We start from the raw sequence: 21,922 nt of genomic DNA, 5'->3' as shown, positions 1-21,922 counted from the left end.
TAAAAACTTCAATGTTTCAATTACAAGCCATGTGGCCTATTCTGATGTCCATATTCGTAGAATGCAAGTAGAGTATTGGTAAGTGAATCATGCTAATGGAAATATTGCAAGTAGAGCGTCAAAACTAACTAGCTTTATGTCTAATGCTGATTAATATATTTGAAAACTTTGTTATAGGAAATGACTATGTAGTTAACAAAAATATTAGATGCATGTAGATTTGAGTTTGAGTGTATAAATAAGTAATGAATATCCTTCATTTCCACCCATCCAATAATGGCCCTTCAATATCTTTCATCCTATTCCTCACTCTCCCAACTCATCACCATTCTTTGCTTCTATATAATTCTTCATTTCCCTTTTTATTCATCGTCGTCATCATTTCATGTCTCTTCTACGTTTACTTTTACTCCTACCACTTCTTCTTTGATTATCGAGCAAGGAAAAGAAGCACTCACTCTTATAACATGGAAATCTAGCCTTCATACTCAATCACAATCTTTCCTTTCTTCTTGGTCTGGAGTTTCCCCATGCAATCATTGGTTTGGAGTTACTTGCCACAAGTCAGGAAGTGTCTCCAGTTTAAACCTTGAGAATTGTGGTCTAAGAGGTACGCTCCACAATTTTGATTTCTTTTCACTCCCTAATCTTCTCACTCTTAATCTTTCTAACAACTCCTTCTATGGAACCATTCCCACCAACATTGGTAATATTTCCAAATTGATCACCATCCTTGATTTGGGTTTGAATAATTTCAATGGCATCATACCTCACCAAGTTGGATTGTTAACATCTCTTAGTTTTCTTGCTTTGGCTACCAACCATCTAAGAGGTCCAATCCCTCATTCAATAGGAAACTTGAGGAACTTAACCACATTGTATCTTTATGAGAATGAGCTTTCTGGTTCGATCCCTCAAGAAATTGGATTGTTGAGATCTCTTAATGATCTTCAGTTGTCAACTAACAATCTCAGTGGCCCCATCCCGCCTTCTATAGAAAACTTGAGGAATTTAACCACTTTGTACCTTTATCAGAATGAGTTTTCTGGTTCCATCCCTCAAGAAATTGGATTGTTGATATCTCTTAATTATCTTGCATTGTCAACTAACAATCTCAGTGGTCCCATCCTGCCTTCCATAGGAAACTTGAGGAATTTAACCACTTTGTACCTTTATCAGAATGAGCTTTCTGGTTTGATCCCTCAAGAAATTGGATTGTTGAGATCTCTTAATGATCTTGAGTTGTCAACTAACAATCTTAGTGGTCCCATCCCGCCTTCCATAGGAAACTTGAGGAATTTAACCACTTTGTACCTTCATAGGAATGAGCTTTCTGGTTCGATCCCTCAAGAAATTGGATTGTTGAGATCTCTTAATGATCTTCAGTTGTCAACTAACAATCTCAGTGGTCCCATCCCGCCTTCCATAGAAAACTTGAGGAATTTAACCACTTTGTACCTTTATCAGAATGAGCTTTCTGGTTCCATCCCTCAAGAAATTGGATTGTTGATATCTCTTAATTATCTTGCATTGTCAACTAACAATCTCAGTGGTCCCATCCTGCCTTCCATAGGAAACTTGAGGAATTTAACCACTTTGTACCTTTATCAGAATGAGCTTTTTGGTTTGATCCCTCAAGAAATTGGATTGTTGAGATCTCTTAATGATCTTGAGTTGTCAACTAACAATCTTAGTGGTCCCATCCCGCCTTCCATAGGAAACTTGAGGAATTTAACCACTTTGTACCTTCATAGGAATGAGCTTTCTAGTTCTATCCCTCAAGAAATTGGATTGTTGAGATCTCTTAATAATCTTGCCTTGTCAACTAACAATCTCAGTGGTCCCATCCCGCCTTCCATAGGAAACTTGAGGAATTTAACCAATTTGTACCTTTATAATAATGAACTTTCTGGTCCCATCCCTCAAGAAATTGGATTGTTGAGATCTCTTATTGAACTTGACTTGTCTGATAACAATTTGACGGGTTCGACCCCTACTTCCATAGGAAACTTGGTCAATTTAATGTATTTGTATCTTTCTCATAATAAACTATTTGGTTCCATTCCACAAGAGATTGAATTGTTGAGCACTCTTAATAATCTTGAGTTGTCAAATCACATTTTGAGTGGTCCGATCCCCCATTAGATTGGAAACCTGAGCAACTTAATCAGTTTGTTCCTTCAGGGTAATAAACTTTCTGGTTTCATTCCATCAGAGATTGGATTGTTGAGATCCCTTAAAGATCTTGATTTATCAAATAACAATCTCATTGGTTCGATTCCGACTTCCATTGGAAACTTGAGCAACTTAGTCACTTTGTTTGTTCATTCCAATAAGCTTAATGGTTCCATCCCACAAGATATTCATTTGCTAAGTTCCCTCAGTGTTCTAGCCTTGTCAAATAACAATCTCTCTGGCATCATTCCTCATTCTTTAGGAAAATTAGGCAGCTTAACTGCCTTATACCTCCGAAATAACAGTCTTTCAGGTTCAATTCCTTACTCAATAGGAAACTTGTCCAAGTTAGATACTTTAGATCTTCATTCTAATCAACTTTTTGGTTCCATTCCTCGAGAAGTTGGATTTTTGAGGTCTCTTTTTGCTCTTGATTCGTCAAATAACAAACTCACTGGTTCAATCCCTACTTCCATAGGAAACTTGGTCAACTTAACTACTTTGCACATTTCCAAAAATCAGCTTTCTGGTTCCATACCTCAGGAAGTTGGATGGTTGAAATCCCTTGATAAACTTGACTTGTCTGATAACAAGATCACTGGTTCAATCCCTGCTTCCATAGGGAACTTGGGTAATTTAACTGTATTGTATCTTTCTGATAACAAAATCAATGGCTCAATTCCTCCTGAAATGAGACACCTTACACGTTTGAGATCTTTAGAGTTATCTGAGAATCATTTGACTGGCCAACTACCGCATGAGATATGTCTTGGTGGAGTACTTGAAAATTTTACAGCTGAAGGAAACCATCTCACTGGATCTATCCCAAAGAGCTTGAGAAACTGCACTAGCTTATTCAGAGTTAGGCTAGAAAGAAACCAACTTGCAGGAAATATAACAGAAGATTTCGGTATATACCCGAATTTACTTTTTATTGACCTGAGTTACAACAAATTGTATGGTGAGCTTTCACATAAATGGGGGCAGTGCAATAGTCTGACAAGCCTAAAAATCTCCAATAACAATATTTCTGGTATGATACCACATCAACTTGGGGAGGCAACCAAACTAGAACAACTTGACCTCTCTTCAAATCATCTTGTTGGGGAGATACCAAAAGAATTGGGTATGTTGAAGTCACTGTTCAATTTGGTGATAGACAACAACAAACTTTCAGGCAACATTCCTTTGGAATTTGGAAATTTGTCCGATCTCGTACATCTTAACTTGGCATCAAACCATTTAAGTGGCCCAATTCCCCAACAAGTCCGAAACTTTCGGAAATTGTTGTCCTTGAATTTGAGCAATAATAAGTTTGGGGAAAGCATTCCGGCTGAGATTGGGAATGTGATCACTCTTGAGAGTCTTGACCTTTGCCAAAATATGTTGACAGGAGAGATACCACAACAACTTGGAGAATTACAAAGCTTGGAAACATTGAATCTCTCCCATAACAACCTCTCAGGTACCATCCCACCCACTTTTGATGATTTGCGAGGCCTGACATCCATAAATATATCCTACAATCAGTTGGAAGGTCCGCTACCCAACCTCAAAGCATTTCGAGATGCCCCATTTGAGGCATTAAGAAATAACAAAGGTTTGTGTGGTAACATCACTGGTCTCGAGGCATGCAACACCGGCAAAAAGAAGGGGAACAAATTTTTTCTTTTGATTATACTCCTTATTTTGAGCATTCCATTGCTTTCATTTATTTCTTATGGAATTTATTTTCTTCGTCGAATGGTAAGGAGTAGAAAAATCAATTCTAGAGAAGTAGCAACTCATCAAGATCTATTCGCAATATGGGGCCATGATGGGGAAATGTTATATGAACACATCATTGAGGGGACTGAAGATTTTAACTCAAAAAATTGTATTGGCACCGGAGGATATGGAACTGTTTACAAGGCCGAGTTGCCTACAGGTCGAGTTGTTGCTGTGAAAAAACTTCACTCAACACAAGATGGAGAGATGGCTGATCTGAAAGCTTTCAAAAGTGAGATTCATGCTTTAGCAGAGATACGACATCGCAACATTGTCAAGCTTTATGGCTTTTGTTCATGTTCAGAAAACTCATTTTTGGTTTATGAGTTCATGGAAAAGGGAAGTTTGAGAAACATTCTAAGCAACAAGGACGAAGCAATAGAGTTTGATTGGGTTTTGAGGCTAAATGTTGTCAAAGGCATGGCTGAAGCTTTATCTTATATGCACCATGATTGCTCCCCTCCTTTAATTCACCGAGACATATCGAGCAACAATGTTCTGTTAGATTCAGAATATGTAGCTCATGTATCCGACTTCGGCACAGCTCGACTTCTGAAGTCAGACTCATCTAATTGGACTTCATTTGCAGGAACTTTTGGTTATATTGCTCCAGGTGATTTTTGTTGGTGACTTGCTTATCTCTAAAGTACTGCATCCATACATGTTTATTAATGTGTTATTTATTGCATCGGGATGGAACGGTATACTCAATCTTTAATACCTCAAATTTTTGTTGAAACCATACTAGTTTATCATTCTGTTCTTTTGCTAAGAAATTAGGATTAACATGCTAATTGCTTTCTACATTACTTATTTGTTTGGAGTATAATGTTAAATATTACCTATTTTTGTTGGGCTATAAGCTTATGGTGATGCATGGTAGAGTTAATAACACAACATAAGATAAAAAAAAAATTAAAATTAAAACTTCTATAATAATTTAGCAGACAAAAGCATGATCAAATATTCCTTAATTGCAGAACTTGCTTATGGCCCAAAGGTGGACAATAAAACAGATGTTTATAGCTTTGGAGTGGTAACATTGGAAACAATTTTTGGAAAGCATCCTGGGGAACTCATCTCATCGCTCTTTTCATCAGCGTCCTCGTCATCCTCATCACCATCAACTGTTTATCATTTACTGTTGAATGAAGAGATAGACCAACGTCTCTCACCTCCTATGAATCAAGTGGCTGAGGAAGTAGTGGTTGCAGTGAAGTTAGCACTTGCATGCTTGCATGCTAATCCCCAATCTCGACCAACCATGCGACAAGTTTGTCAAGCACTCTCAACACCGTGGCCGCCATTGTCAAAACCATTCTCCATGATTACTTTGGGCGAACTGCTTGGTCATGGAGGTGAAACTACTTGAGGGTCTTTACTTCTCCTTGTATATATATTTGTTGTCATGCATTGTGTGCGCCTTGGATTTTACTTTTCGTTGTCTTTGTATTATGTTTTCTTATTTCAGTCAAGTACGGTTTGCACAAATACATTTTGCAACTTGCTTTCTAAATCAAGTGTTCTTATGCGAGTAGCTTTGAGCGAAGCTTGAAGGCCCTGAACCAGGTCAGCAAGCCTAACATGCAAATCAAAATTTTAAAATCTCTACATGTAACAACTGTCATCATCTCTCTTATTTATTTATTTTTAAATGTTTTTAATCTCTATATATACAATATTTAAGCCTGAAGCCAGAGTTCGAATATCAAGCCCCAACATTGAACTGGAGTCCTAAGCTTGAGGCCTGTAGGGCATGGCTTCGGCCGTTGGATTTGAGAGAACAGACTTGACCTCAAATAATCTCTGATCCAATCCAAAAGGTCCATCCAAAGCTTGAATATTCAAACTTTAGGCCACTCCTGGCTCATTAAAAAGATGGATATCTTATTCCCTTTTTCCTTCATTCTCATATTTAAATAATTTAATTGATGATAAAATGAAAGAAAAAAATGATTCCTTTAAAGATAAAATCCCACTTATAAGTGGGTTTAGGAGGTATTTTGATTTTCTAGTACAAGTTATTTTCGAAAACATTCTTTAGTTGTTTTTAAAATTAATTTTTTATTTTGATTTTGGAAAAAAAAAAAATGAATTCAATTTATATAATATAAACTAAGTTTAATTCAAATCTTATTAAAATAAAAACAATTTTTTAATTAAAAATAAATATTTTTTAATAAAATATGAATATTAACAATATAATAAAATCATAAATTATATTTTTTTTATAAATATTATAAAAATATGGATATTAAAATCTTATAAAAGCACAATTGATTTATTTTGTTAAAAATAAATAATGATAATACTTAAAAATTAATAATCTCTAATAGTGTTTTATACAATTTTATAAATATTATAAAAATATGAATATTAACATTTTTATTAAAAAAAATAATTATTTTATTTTATTAAAAATAAGAATAATAATTCAAAATTAATGATTGCTAATACTATTCTTTTTTAAACGAATTTGAAAACAAATAAGGTTTAATTTTTTAAGATATAAATAAGCCAAATTTTCATACATTTATTACTTAATTAAAGATATGGTATTTAAAATTTTTTATTTAATTTATAATCAATTAATTAGTTTTTTGAATTTTAAATTAGTCTTAAAATATTAGAAAATTTATTAAAGAATTTAGAACATTAATTATGTCTATTATTTTTATAGTCATTGTATATATTTTTCGAATTTTAAATTATTTTTTAAAATTATTAAACTTATTAATAAATTCAATATAAATTTTCATTTGATTTAAAATTCATTTTCTCTAATGAAAACAAAAAAATGAAAAAATAGTTTTCTATTTTACTTTGTTTTTAAAGTTTTTGAAGAATAATAATTATACATGAAATCATCAAGTAAAGATGTCTTTGTTGTGTGATTTTAGAATATTTTCAACATTTCCAGGCCTTGCTTAAATCTTGTCTGTAGAAAAATTAGGATTTAAGAAACAAAAAGCCATATGTAAGGTCATATTTCAAGAAAGCTGGTATAACTGCAACGATACAAACCAAAACCAGTGTCCCCAAAACAAATTTTTATCACCTAGGCAAGACTAACCTCATCCAAATTTACATTCTTGTTCGCAAATGTGAAGCAATAGAAGTTGTAGATGTGATGAGGAAAGCTAAATGGCAGTAGGCATGCCATAAAGTTTATATGAAATAAGATGCTGTAGGTGTAAGATATACTACAATATTCAACTTTTGAAAAGAAATGCAAGCAACAATTTAAGTAGAAAGACTAAATGTACCTCTTGAGTGTCTACAATTAGTCATTGGCTTATTCTCATGGTTTTCTACTATGATGTGCCTAAAGTTGGTATTTGGTACGTCCGTTATGATGTGCCACTTGACAAGGAAGCTTCCACTCCACTTATTTTGCTGCTAGAAGTCCATATCCTTATGGAAATCAACAGGATCAATCATCTCTGCAACACCACAGAATTGGCTACTTGCATTGACCTGTATGACAAAACTGTCCCATAAGCAGGGTCGGTGCTGAAATCATATAATCAAAAAGCAGAAAATATAGAGATGCAAAATCAAAGAAGTGTTATGGTCCATAGCCAATTAGGAGAGGAGAGAGGGTAAAACCCATCATTGCTTGTATGTATATTTATCCTTCAATGCTTAAAGCAAAAAACAGTTGAACCTAGTGTTATGCATACCTAAATAAAAACAATTATTAGGTTTCCTTCCCTTTTTATATTTCCTTCATTTTTCCATTCCCTTGGTAATCCATTTCCTTGCCATTTTGAGATTACAGTCATATAGAAAAATCCTTCCAATCACTAATCATGTGTCAACTTCTATATTTATCACTAACCAAGTACTCATTTTGGTGTAAAAGAAGACTTGAGCAATCCTAGTGAAGAGATAACTATTTTTTATATTCAAAAGACGAAAACAATCAATAAAATAATAACCTAAGGAAGAACTAATAGGTGACATGAGCACCATTGTAGATTAGTGACTGAGAAGCAGTGAAGAAAGCCACACAGTCCTTAGTGAACTTTATGCACGATACCTTGGCTTACACAGAGTCTCCAGTCCTCTGTTCCCTCTATAGTCACAAAGTGATTGTTCTCGTTTAATTATGTTTTGAAGTCAGATAAGTGGCAATACACAGTAATGCAGTTATGTAAAAATGAGATTAAAATAGAAATAAGTAGCTCTAAATTCTAGTGCAGCTAGGATGAACTCAAACCCCTCAGTTGACATGTAGTAGGGGAAGCTAATTCTCGTCCATCTGAGATTGATTCCGAAATAAACCTGGAAATATAGGTGACTAGCATCAAACTATACATTCTAAGTGCACCACAGTTTTGAGTACCATAGGGGGAAATGGGATATTTACCTTTTGGATGGCAGATCTGAATGCAAGGATCGAGTCTCATGCACCTTGAGCAAGCTGTGACTGTAGGATCCAGCATAAGCACCCCCACCTCGAGTTTGGATGCCAAACAGGTCGTTCAGGAGCTTTGCAACAAAAGATCCATGAAGAGGCTTACCTCTTTTATTCCCCATCTCTCTCCACATGTAAATTTTCCCTTTATTTCCTTTCTACTACTATTAGATAGTTGGTAATATGCTAACTTCGTTGAAAACCAGTCAAATTAGGATTGGAAACCTAATTATTGGACACCAAACAATTGAAGAGAATGATAGAAATAAATGCAACACACATAAAAGAAAATAGAATGAGATACTCTGTCAAGCAAAGAAAAATCAAACGAAAATCCTCAGGAAAAAATGTAGGGGAAAGAAATCCTGCTTTCTAGAGAAAAATTCTTTCATTACGCAGTAGGAACTTAGAGAGAAATGGTGGTTTTCTGTAGTGAGAAATAAGAGAGAAATCTGGTGTGCACTTGCAATGGAAATCAGAATTAAATCTTAGAAAAATTGGAGAGAAACTAGAGAGAAATTGTACCTTGGGAAGATATTAGGTGTGGTTTTTGTAGTGAGAAATCAAAGAGAAATTGCCTTGTGACATCACACCATTGAGAAATTGGAGACGAATATGCTCTGCTAGCTAGGTTGTTGAAGTCTCAAAGTATGAGAAGATGTCTTGAACGAGATGCTTTGTAGTTGGGTATTGGGACATCTATCCCAAAATGGGAATGGGCTAGGGTTATGAACTTATAATCTATAAAATGATAAACGAGTCAATTCCATGATTATAAGTTCATTCCATATCGGACCAGACCGGAATAGGGTTATATACATTCTCACTATGAGAAGGGGTCATTCGAGCGTATCTAAATAGATACTATGTTTACATATGAATCCCTACGTCGTTACATTCCATTTAGGATTAGGAATAGGCGTAATCCGACCTGCTTTTTACATATCTCTCGTTATTTGGGACCCCTAACATCCCAATATCCGGGCAAGCCCTAATAAGAAAAGTACCCTGTAGTTGCATCAAGTGTGCACCTGCCTTAAAAAGTTTAACTTTGGACCCGCTTATTATCATGGCCGTGAAAATACAACATAGTGGGAATTTTTCCCTTGCTTAATTTTGCCGCCATCAAACTATATAGATGAGGACATACTTTGGCTGCAACTATATATTAATTTTCATTGCAATATTTTAAAGCCTCTACTAAAACTTTGTGACTCTAAGATATATATGTCTTGTAGTGGTGAGGGGGCGGGTGTCGGGGTGCATTTAATACTTCCTAGGCACAAGATGGCTCCGGATGCATTTAATTTATATTAATATGGTAGAAGGATGTATCATTCAATCATACCATTCACAAAGATCATAAATAAATGACAAATTAAGTTGATATGATTATGATGAAGATGTCTATATTAAACCAAAGATATATATATATATATAAATTTTGATAAATTTTAGATCAATCGATATTTTTTTGTCAAAATATCCGTCGATATAACTATAAAATCGAAATACCATATATCCATTATTACCGATATTTTTATTCTTGCTTTTAAGTAGTTTTGTGGTCAGTTTGGTGCTTTGATTTTTCATGCTTCATTTTTTTGTCTTTATTTTATAATTTTTATTGAAAGGCTTCATTCTTCTTTTCTTTTATTGAATGTCTCGTACTTCTTAGGTTTTAGTAAATTTTCCATTAAGGTTTGTTTTTTTTTAATTCATTTTCAAATTAAAATTTGGATGAAGCTATAACCATTTTTTTTATGATATTTGTTTTTGTTTAATGAATTTATCAAAATTTATGCGTTCATGAACAATGAATTTTTATTTTTATTTTTTTTATTTTTTGTAAAGTCGCTTATATTTTGTGGGTTTAGCATTTCCTATATGACTTACATGGACTTTAAAAATGGGGTTGATGCTTGACATTGTATTTGAACGACAATTTTTATTACCTATAATAATTTAAGATAATTTATAGAGAATACAAAATTAAGGTAATTTAGGACAATCCTTCATGAAACGTTTAAAGAAGGGAAAAGACCTATTTTTTTCTTTATTTTCTATATATATATTTGGACCGACATTTCCAAATTGTATATAGTTTCATTTCATTTCATAATTTTTTTTTAATGTATTTGATATTGCAATTAAATTGTCATTTGGAGTTTATTTGGCTTATAAGTTCAAATTGGTACTTCATTTGACTTTTAAGGTTGGTTTATGATATATTGTATGATTGAAAATATAACATGATAAATCACAATTCTCAATTTTGTAAAAAAAATGTTCATAAATTTCTAAATTAGATGGTATTGTAATATATTTTAATATTAATATATTTGTGTTTTAATTTGGTGCATAATTAATTTAACTAAACTTTTATAATAAGTATTAGAGTTAAAGACGCCTTTTTATACCCCCATTGATATTAGTATTAATTCATCATAAGTGTACTAATATTATTCACTCAATGCATCGAAATAACTTTTATTAAAATAAATAAAACGTATGGGCCTTGCAAAATTAAATTTATCATTTATTCATTAAGAGTGGTTTATGACATAAGGCATGCTAAGAAATGGAACACAATAACCCATAAACCGTTAGTTCTTTTAGATTTCTAAATTAGTCATGTCATACTATGACTATTTGTGAATAGGCTATTTGTGTCATATTTGAATATTATAATGAAAGTATTAGTGTTAGAAGCACATTTTCTCATTAACATTGATATGTATAATGTATTATATAATTGTATATTCTTTTTACATTAAATACTAGACAACTTTATGATTTGAGATAATATGTATTGACAATGACATAGAAATGTTTTCTTTCAATATCTAAGAGAAGATGACTAAATTGAGGATAAGGTTCTTGTCATAATTTATAATGCCAAATAATAATGAAGTTCCGGGCACCATCACATCGGTGCATAGAGAATACATGAAATTCATAATACTGTGCTAATATTCTTGGGATTGTTTAAAAATGAACAATATTATAATAATTTGCATGTTATAAATAAATTTATTATATTCTATTCATATGATAGTGAATTTTTTCCTTTTTGTTCTCTCATTTATTGGTCATACCCAAAGTCAAATAAGAATTCAGTTGTTTTAATATTTTTTACATGTATATATATTTTTTTTTTGGTAATATAATACTTAGTAGATTCTATTCATCTTATTCAAAATTTTCATAATGTGTTTAGTACAGGTTGGAATTTTCTGTTGACTTTCTTGCTACAAATTTGTGATATATATTTTCCTAATTGAATATGAATTAGGGTTACTTATGTATACCTAATTAATTGGATATTTTTAAAATTTTCAATTATTTATGATATTCAAGTTGCTTCTCATTGATGTCAATTCACATCTATTTACTACTTTTTGTATAAAAATACAACCATGGCCAAATGTTAAAAAAATGAATAACTTGAAATTTGATCATGCCGTAATAAAACAAAATCCACCTATAGGGACTTGAAACAAGACATGAATCTCAACGAAAGCCACGCAGAACTACCAGGCTGCATGCATTTTCATATTGAGTATGACAAATAAAATAACATATTCTTTTATGAAAAATTTATAATATTAAATAAAATAAAATAATATTTTTAAAAAAATTATAAAACTAGTTAAAATAAAACAATTTAATTTTACTTCAATTCCAATATATTTACATTTAAATAATATACATATTATATTTAATAATATTTAAAATATTAGTATATTTATAGTTATGCATGATTTTATTTGATAATATAAAATATAAAAAATAAATATTATTGATTTTAAATTTATATGTATGTATTATTTTTAATTTTAATAATATATAAATTATATATTTATGATGTATAAGTTAATCCTGGTTCATCCCACAATAATCTTTATTGGTTTATTGTCCAATCCGATTATCAAAATATTGATTTCACTTCATCTTCATTTCTATGAAAGATGAAATATAAATATTATTGATTTTTAATTTATATACATGTATTATTTTAAATTTTAATAATATATAAATTATATATTTATGACGTCACAGGTTGAACCACAATTCATCTTGATTCATCTCGGTTCATTGTCAAAACATTGATTTCACTTCAACTTCATTTATACATAAATCGCCGGACAAAGAATCCAGGAATTTTATGTTTACGTCACCCAGAAACCTGACGGAATACGGACCTGGATTTCGTTTGTGGCCCCACAAGGCAAAAACCTAATTTGGGCCTATCTTTTGTGGGGGCTGTCTCTTGGGCTCAAAATTCGGACCTAACTTATGGACCTGGGCTCAAACCCAAACCTGCGGGTTTGAATTGGGTCAGGATGGACCCTCTTTCCCATATCTAAAGATCGAAGCTTGGCCGTATAGTAATGCAAAGAACTTATAATCTATGATATTTTGTGAACTATAAATTTCAACAGCTTATTGTATTGCAAGGTATGATTTGTGAATTATATTATAGCTGTATAATTTATATATTTATGAAATATAATTTATAAATTTCAATAATTTTTTTTAATTCAAACTTATAATTTATAAGTTATGAAAACTATAAGATAAAAAAAAAAAACTATATTTATTAAAAAAAAATTCAAATATTATAATTCATATCAAATTAGATTTTTTATTTATTTAAAATATACCACTAATTTCATTATTAATCAAAATCACAAGTATAAATTTGTGAACTATGGAATGTAATGCACATGCAGAATGACTTAGCTGCATCAATGATTCTTCTGGAGAGACACTTTGAAGGCTAAGCCAGAACTGCTCAACTTTTCTTGCATCAGAGTCTCAATCCGGTTTGCCATGGAAGGGGTTAGATAGTTGGCCCAATCTCCCGGTCCACTTGGCCCTTCCTGAAGTAAAACCTGTTCTCAACTCCCAAAGGCCTCTTTCTTCCCTTGTTCACTTCTAAATCTTTTATTCAAAACTACACTGCCTTGAATAAATATTTCCTCTATCACCCCTTATTTCTCTTCCTCCTCAGAAAAATTAAGGAAAGCCTAAGAAGTTGCCCAGGCTTTTGATGTGAGGGATGGTGTCCTCTTTCAGATCTTCATATTTGAGAAACAGCATCTTCTCAGCTCTCTCCATGCTTTCCTTCCAGTATCCCAACAGGTGATCCTAGACTCTCACAGTTACATGAACTCTTTCACAGAACATCTCAAAAGCATCCTCAAGCGGAAGTTGGTTTGAGAGTTCCAGGCGTTTGAGCTCGAATGTATACTCCCTAGCCCTTGGAAATGCCACTGTGAGATGAAGTGGTAAGCATATTTAGGGATTCATCACCTAGGAAATGTGCAGGAGTTCCCTCCTCTAGTTATCGCAGTTGGTTCCATTGTTAACTAGTCTTCATGATCTTCATATTTAGGGGAGTTAGTTGCTCTTTAAAGTATGTTTTATACTTTGGATCAAGATCGTGTTTCCTCTAAATTTTGGGCCTTGTGCTTTGGGAAGTAATATTTTTAGGGCGTCAAAGATTTAGATTCATGTCTTTGGAAAATCAACAAACTCATTTTATAATGTAGATTTTGTGTTTCTGAAAATTATAAAGTGACGTAGATTTGTTTCTTTTATTGTTTCAAAGGAAATCATTGAAGCTATTTATTCTTATTAATGTATGAGTTTCGAAAGTGATCAATGCATAAAATAAAAATATCTGAAAATTCTTAAAATGGAAAAGGTTACCTTTGGACAAATTGAAACTTCAATATATTTAATCCAAGAGTGAAAGTCATCACTTGCAAAAGTGAAAGACTCCCAGTAGAATAAGCAGCTATGGATGAAAGTAATGTTTCATTTTGTTCTAAAATTGCCTCCACGTACCAAAAAAAAAAAAGGGGGGAAGAAAAAGGAAAATTCCAAATTTTTGGAGAATTCTAAAGTCACGTAATATATATGAATAACTTTGTAAAAGAAATTAAGCCATGTAAAACAAAAAATCCAACCAGATGAAATTCAAATTGAATGTATTCTACTTTTGGATCTTAAATTAGTTAGTTAAAATAACAATATGAGATGAAATAAGAATTTCATGTTGTTAATGATTTAATTCTTTAAAAATAAAGATTTACTTTCTTCACTCATGATTTTAATCTTGAAAATCCTTTGAATTCTAGTAATTAAATTATTCCGATTATGTTCAAAGGTGGTTAATAATTTTTCAGGTTCTATTATATTTAGATTACTTAATTCGTAGTTAAGTTTATGAAAATTATAATTCAAATAGTGTTGAAGTATTTCAAGAAAAATGTTTAATCTTGAACTTTGTGAATTTAGGAATTTATTTGAAATTCCTTGTGAATTTGAACTTCCTTGTAACGATAAAATATATTTTAAAAAGTTGAGTCAATAAGATTTGGAATTTCATAGATTTACAATTTTCATGATGTATTAGAGAGAAAATATTTTGTTATATGGATATTTGATATTTTATCCCTCTGGATTATTTTATCATTCGTAAATTTCTTACATTTGTCATTTTTGTGATAAAAAGAGAGAGTAACTAGGTTTATTAAATTTATTGATTATATTATTTTTCTATTTTTTCCATAGTATTTTTATTATAGGTTTATTGTTTACATGTGTGTAGATTATAAGACATTGTCTTCATAGCTTAAAAAATGGTTTAGACTAGGATTGGGATTGGGTTCAATGAGGTTTTATTAGGATGAAGGGCCTTAGTATATCTTTTTTTTTTTTGTTACAAAATTGCCAAAGGGGGTGATTGTTAGTGTATTTAATTTAGTTGTTAATTTTGTTCATCTTTTATTAATTAGATCCAACTTACTTTCCCGAGTCTTATTTGCCTCAAGACAACTTTGAACTTCATTTAATTCAGATTTGAGTTATTTGGAGTTATAAAATTTAAAGTAAATATGTAATTATGATTGGTAAAGTTTTTGCAATGGGTAATACAAGAAATAAGAAAGAAAATGGTTAATATTTTTTTAACTTGGTTTCTCCTATGTTTTTAATCCAAAAAATTATTTTTGATAAGTTTGAAAGTTGTATTTATTTTTAAATTAATATTTGATTTGAGAAAGGATTTTTGGAATGTTTTATAATTAGAAAAGTCTTCATATTTCCAAAAATTGTTTTATAAATATAAATAAAGATATTTAATTTAAAATAAGTGCAAACTTTTATGAAGCCTAAGAGAGTGTAGCCATTTATCAAGGTTTCATCCTCTAACTCTCAAACTTTTAATATGTCTTAATAGTAACTTTCTTGATCAAAAACTAAAAAATTGCTTTGCAAAATTTCGATAAATAATTCGAAGGATCCATTAAAAAGAACGTTAGGGATGTGCAAACTATGTTTCTTCTTCTTCTTCTTCTTCTTCTTCTTCTTTTGATGTGAGGGATGGCGTCCTCTTTCAGATCTTCATATGTCAGAAACAGCACCTTGTCAGGTCTCTCCTTGCTCTCCTTCCAGTACCCCAACACATGATCCCAAATAGGCCCAAACGCATTAACTCCCTCACAGAACATCTCAAGAGCATCCTCATACGAAGTTGCCTTGACATCTCCAGGACTTTGAGTTCCAATACTGTCTACGAAATGCCAGTGTGAGATGAACTGGTCCAGTGGATTTCTACAAATATATACAATCCGACAGTTGGAATCCTTAACTGAGTGTGGCAGCAACGAGTAGGGCGCATGAGTTGCAAAAATTCTTGGGCTTGGAAGGCCATCAAGATTAATAGAATTCTGGTCATTTTCGAAAATATGAAACTTACAGCAAGGCACAAGCGCACGAGGGCTGGAAGTGTGCAGGGGGGTCTGTGCCGGAGCATAGTGGTCTCGGTTTACAATGGAGAAAGCGAGGGCCTTCAACCATGTGGTGCCTGATTTTGGGAGAGTGCACAGTAGAAAATCTGTGGCTTTCGCGTGGAAGTTTCGATGAAAGGAGATGATACCTTGAATCCAACAGCCTTGGTATTGATAGAAAAAAAAACCCATTCCAGGCCATCTTCAAAGTATAGCACCTCATTTAGCGATATAAAAATAGGTCCTCAACCCGAATCAGCCAGCCTGAAGGCTTTGAACCAGGTCAGCCAGCCTAACATGCAAATCAAAATTTTAAAATCTCTACACGTGACAGCTGTCATAACCCCCTCTCTCTTATTTATTTATTTTTAAATCCATATATATATATAATATTTAAGCCTGAAGCCAAAGTTCGAATATCAAGCCCCAACATTGAACTTGAGTCCTAAGCTTGAGGCCCGTAGGGCATGGCTTCGGCCCTTGGATTTGAGAGAATAGACTTGACCTCAAATAATCTCTGATCCAGCCCAAAAGGCCCATCCAAAGCTTGAATATTTGAACTTACGCCAGGGCCATTATAAAGATAGAATGAGAATGAATATTTTGTTTTTATTTTTTTTATTTTCATATTTAAATAATTTAACTCAAGAAAAAATTATTCCAATAGAAATGAAATCTCATTTATAAGTGGACTAAGGAGGTATTTTGATTTTCTAGCACAAGCTATTTTTGAAAACACTTTTCAAAAATTAAAACATTAAAAACCTTTTTGGATAAGTTATTTTTTTAAATATTTTTTTTATTTTGATTTTGTAAAAAAAAATTATAAATTCAATTTATATAATATAAACCGAGTTTGATTCACGTCTTATTAAAAAAAAAAAATTTAATTAAAAAATAAATTTTTTTTAATAAAATAAGAATATTAATAATATAATAAAATCATAAATTATATTTTTTATAAATATTATAAAAATATGAGTATTAACTTCTTATAAATGCATAATTGATTTATTTTGTTAAAAATAAATATTGATTATATTTCAAAATTAATAATCTCTAATAGTGTTTTGATATGATTTTATAAATTTTGTAAAGATATGAATATTAACATTTTTATAAAAACATAATTATTTTATTTATTAAAAATAAAGAATAATAATTCAAAATTAATGATTTCTAATACTATTCTATTTTAAATAAATTTAAAAACAAACAAGGTTTAATTTTTTTAAGATATAAATAAGTCAATGTTTTCCTTATATACATACATACATACATTTATTACTTAATTAAAGATATGGTATTTTAAATTTATAATCAATTAATTAGTTTTTTGAATTTTAAATTAGTCTTAAAAAATTATAATTTTTAGGTTCATTTATCAACAATAGTTTTCTTCTTTTACAATTTTTATAAATTTGTTTATAATTTATACTCTACATCAACTTCATTACTACGTATAAAACATAAATGAAAGAATTAAGGAGAATAGTGATGAATTTCATGTCTTCATCACCCAACAACTTGATGGGATGCGGAACAATTTAAACATAAATAATCAAGGATTTATTTATTTTTAATAGTTGAAAATAACCATGCTATATACAATTAATATATGCTTTCATTTGTCTCCTTATAAATTTCAATTTTGAGGCATTAAAATACTCAACCCACAATAATGGAAGTGAAAGCCACCTAGAAATCCATATTCCATGGGGCATAGCTCTTCAAGGTCCTTTAGGGTGTCCAAAAGTATAGTGTCTCGTGCTTAAAAAACAATTCAATTCTACGACTTCAAACACCCTTCTCGATCTTTTTTCTAACTTTAAGTGAAAAAAAAAATGGTATAAATCCACTTTTAATATTTTTTGGGATTATTATTTGTTTATCTACGGTTTAAAATCTCAATTTTTTATGAGAAGTTTGTTAGGGTTTTAGAGAGATTGAAAAAGAAAAAATGGAGGAAGAAGAAGAAGAAGAGGAGGAGAAAAATGGGTATGTACTGAAATTCAAAGATACTTTTAGACTATTTCAGTTGAAAAATGATGAGGATAGATATATGACACATTAAAAGGCAATTCTTCACTATCAAGAGACCTTTGGCAAAACATGCTACTAGTTGTTGTCTTCCAACCATTAATGCAGTCTAGAATTGGCTTCTCCATCTATCTACTTAATTTTTGTGAAGTCACTTACAGGCTCTGCGAATCTCTGTACAGTGTCAAGCAGGAAATAATCTTGTGGGGAGTAAAGAAATGAAAATATTTCTCCATCAATGGGACTACATAGAACTACGTACAATCTTCTCAAGTATACTCCTGAGGTGTCACACCCAAGGCAGGCATTTTTCTCTATGGAAGTAAATATGCCCTTGAAATTCCTAAACAATTGGGACTCCTTGGATCTCCCATTCTCTAGCTACTTTACCCATGGAAATTATATGGTATGTCCACATGGGAAGTCTCCCACTAATCTAATTCTATCTTCCTCGAGCATATGAGGTAAAGATCTCAATTGGCAATCTCTAAAAGCATAGTCCCGAAAATAAACCTCATTAAGTGTGAAAATTTGATCTCCTCTTATTAGTCTAAGCCAATTATCTTATCTTTCCAACTCAATTAATAATAAATATACTTTTCTTTTATAGCCAACTATAAGATCAGGGACGAGGAAATGGAAACATTTTTGCATATTAGATGATAAGTTTGTGGGATTGATTGATAATCAAATCACATACAAATAGAAAAATAAATATTTTTAACGTAGTTTGACGATCAATGTGATCCCTACGTCGAACCAATACTCAATAATATACTAATTAAAGGAAAATGAAAAAGTATAATAATGAAGCTCACAAAAAAAAAAAGAAAAAAAAAAGACCTCTCAATTATAACCATACTCTAAAAACACAACCCTAAAACAAAAATATTAAAATATACAATAGGAGTAAATTCGTTAATCATCACATAAAAAAATTTTCTTCAAGGGCGTTGCCTCCTTCAATTCCCAAACTGACTAAACAACTCAATTTTCAACGTCTCGAGCAAAGTGTAACAAAATTGATTTAAACTTCACAATTTAACATGGATTTGGTTGGATATGTTTTTAAGAATATTTTTTATTTTTAAAAATAAAAAACATGAAAACACATTATATTACCAATTATTTTCAAAATAGCCGGGTTTTCGTAAAATGGTTTTAAAAAATAAATTATTTTACGAGAATATATTTTAACTGTGTTTACTAGTTTATTGAGGTTGTTTTAGAAGATGATTGTGAAAATATAAATAATACTTGAAAATAAAGCATTATCAATAGAACTTACTTTTGGGAAATATTTTAAAATATAGAAAATAATTAAAAATATTTCAAATTCTCAAACAAACTTTAGATGTTCCAAAATAACAATTCAAACATTGACTACTTTTGCATGTTTGCTTTGGAATGAATTTCTATTATTTCTTACGTTTCATTGTAAGAGAATTTTGAACTTTAGCAAAACAAATATTTAACCATATTTTCTCATGATCCCAACGTAGAATGGATTTAAATATGAGTTTATCCTCAATTTTAGTGATCTCTTATACTAATATAGTTTTGAAAGATTTTAGGTTGGTTGAGAATTTCAAGAATTTATTTAAATTGGAAAAAGTATTTAATTTATTTTACTTCCATAAGCATGAGCCCCACGTTTTCTAGGTAAGTAAAAAATAATTTCATAACTATTTTTTCGGGGAGAACATATGGACCAGATTGCTAGTCTTGTCAAACCTTAGAGCTCGGAAAATGATGTTGATAAAAAAATTATTTAATCATACGCCTAAGACTAATGACAACATACAAGGAACAAAATGTGTTACTCCTCAATTTAATTTTTCTTTGTTCATATAAGCTATAAATAAAGTTTTAAAGTTTATTAATTTATATTAAAGGTAATCATAGATTCTGTGCTTATGTGAATAAATAAATTGTGTTTGAACCTCAATTTAAACATATTAAGTTAAATTCAAATTCAAATTCAACTTAATCCAACTCAAACTTGCCATTCAAAATTGATATTTAAATTTGAGACTCTTTTGATTGACTTTACATCACCAAGGCAATTGGTCAAGGCTTAGTCCGCCCTGAGAGATATCCCATGGTAGGGATGGTAACAAACAGGTTCGAGACGGGTCACTCACGTCCTAACCTCATTTGATTTATTTATTCAAAATAATTCTCATCCCCTGTTTTATTGAAAAAATTAAATGGGGTGGGACGAAACAGGGCAAGTAACTGGAAAAACTCACTCCATTGTCATCCCTATTCTATAAAGGTGGTGTGATAAAAATATTTGACTATATCACAGTCCCTAACTCCAAAATTTTAATGAAATTATGCAATTGGTATAAATTATGCCAAAAAAAAAAACATTTTTTTAACTCTTAAATAGTTTGTAATTTCACTATAATATATTTAGTTGAAAAAATAGGATAAGATAAGATATCAATTTTTAATATGATATGACATCCTTAAATATATATTATATCCCACCGATATGATATCTTAAGGTAATATATGTGATAGGATATGTTGTCTCATATTTATATTTAGTTTATAAAATGAATAAAAAATGAAATAAAATATGTATTGCATTTTAGTATTTGCCATTAAAAAAATATAAAATTTATCCTACATTTAGTGTTATTTAGAAATTGTTCAATAATTTAAAATTTAGTAATTTTTATTTATTTATTTACGATACTCGTGATTAAAATGTTTAAAATTTATGAATAAAAAATTTTATATTGTGTTATTTAATATAAATATATATATATATATATTAAATAACACATTTATTAGTTCTTCATTTTAATCACAAATTTAATTTTTAATCAAAATTTTTTATTTTGAAAAATAAGTAATGTAAAAAAAAAAGAACCGATAAAGAAAATAAATTTATGATATATGGGATACGTATATCTTATATTTTAGTTTAGGATTAACATATTTAATGTAAAAATGATATGAAAAAAATGATAGATAATATATGTTACCGTTTATCCTATCACATTTTTTTATTGAATATAGAATAAGAGGAGTTCTTATCACTGATATTGGAATAAAATATCTTCTTCCTTGATTTATTCGATCACATGCTACGTCGGATTAAACAAACAAGCCCTTAAAGTAATCAATATACATGCCGGGGATTTCTCTATTTAGAGAAGTCTTAGGATTGTAAGATTGCTAGAGCTGATGGAATATCTAAGATGACTAAGAATCTCTTTAGAAGTATGACTTTGGAAGGTTGTAAACATTTCATAATGTCAAAATATTTTTTCCTTTTTCCTTTTTTTTTTCAAAAAAGGATAAAATTTTAAAAATTAGTTTTAAAATTTTAGAGAATTCCTAAAAATTGATTTTTTGTAATTTACCTGAAAAAAAATACCATAATTTATTATTATTATTATTTATATTTAGAAATGAATGAATTTTTTATAAAAACATTTTTGGTAAAAATAAGACGTGCAAAGTGTAGTTTTTATAATAATCACTCCTACTTCTCAAACAACCCTAAGAGCCCTTTTAGCTGGCTTCTCCCTCCCCTACATGTCTTGGACATGAGTGCTTACCAGTTACTACATGGATCATTTGTAGAATCATTAGGGTTTTCGCCATAGATATGCCTGCATTTCATATTTTTCTACACCCAATTCATATAATACACAGCAAGCATCCTGGACTGCACCTTCGGTTAACACCCATGTGAGTT

At 30.7% G+C, this 21,922-nt stretch overlaps 3 protein-coding genes across 3 annotated transcripts; 2 read left to right on the top strand and 1 right to left on the bottom strand.

Annotated features, from left to right (window-relative positions):
- The first annotated feature begins 276 nt into the window (after positions 1-276).
- Positions 277-2,211, top strand: LOC132254914 (probable leucine-rich repeat receptor-like protein kinase At1g35710). The gene has a single exon (XM_059741980.1). It carries the CDS (start codon positions 277-279, stop codon positions 2,143-2,145), a length of 1,869 nt encoding a protein of 622 aa, XP_059597963.1. The 3' UTR covers positions 2,146-2,211.
- Positions 2,146-5,495, top strand: LOC100248982 (probable leucine-rich repeat receptor-like protein kinase At1g35710; the record flags this gene model as incomplete). Its single annotated transcript, XM_059741979.1, has 2 exons — positions 2,146-4,555; positions 4,923-5,495. Coding segments are annotated over 2 exons (2,802 nt in total), but the record flags the coding sequence as incomplete, so codon positions are not given.
- Positions 5,496-7,341: 1,846 nt separating this feature from the next.
- On the bottom strand, positions 7,342-16,234 carry LOC100266153 (flavonol 4'-sulfotransferase-like). The gene is made up of 3 exons (XM_059741978.1): positions 16,134-16,234; positions 15,799-15,988; positions 7,342-7,455 (listed from the first exon to the last, which is right to left on the bottom strand). Exons 1-3 carry the CDS (start codon positions 16,232-16,234, stop codon positions 7,342-7,344), a joined length of 405 nt encoding a protein of 134 aa, XP_059597961.1.
- Positions 16,235-21,922: the final 5,688 nt, after the last annotated feature.

Source organism: Vitis vinifera, chromosome 13 (genome assembly GCF_030704535.1).
Source record: "Vitis vinifera cultivar Pinot Noir 40024 chromosome 13, ASM3070453v1".
In the NCBI taxonomy this organism is placed as follows: Eukaryota; Viridiplantae; Streptophyta; class Magnoliopsida; order Vitales; family Vitaceae; genus Vitis; species Vitis vinifera.
The sequence above is the reverse complement of the archived record's forward strand: the minus strand, read 5'-3'. Positions and strand labels throughout refer to the sequence as shown.

What these genes read in the sequence shown, in the direction of transcription:
- LOC132254914 (XM_059741980.1), top strand. Translation starts at nt 277, where the DNA reads ATGGCCCTTCAATATCTTTCATCCTATTCCTCACTCTCCCAACTCATC.
- LOC100266153 (XM_059741978.1), bottom strand. Translation starts at nt 16,234, where the DNA reads ATGGTTGAAGGCCCTCGCTTTCTCCATTGTAAACCGAGACCACTATGC. An exon ending in TCGTGCGCTTGTGCCTTGCT is followed by an intron (nt 15,989 to 16,133) that starts GTAAGTTTCATA and finishes ATATATTTGTAG; the next exon opens with AAATCCACTGGACCAGTTCA. An exon ending in GCAAGGAGAGACCTGACAAG is followed by an intron (nt 7,456 to 15,798) that starts GTGCTGTTTCTG and finishes ATATGATTTCAG; the next exon opens with CACCGACCCTGCTTATGGGA.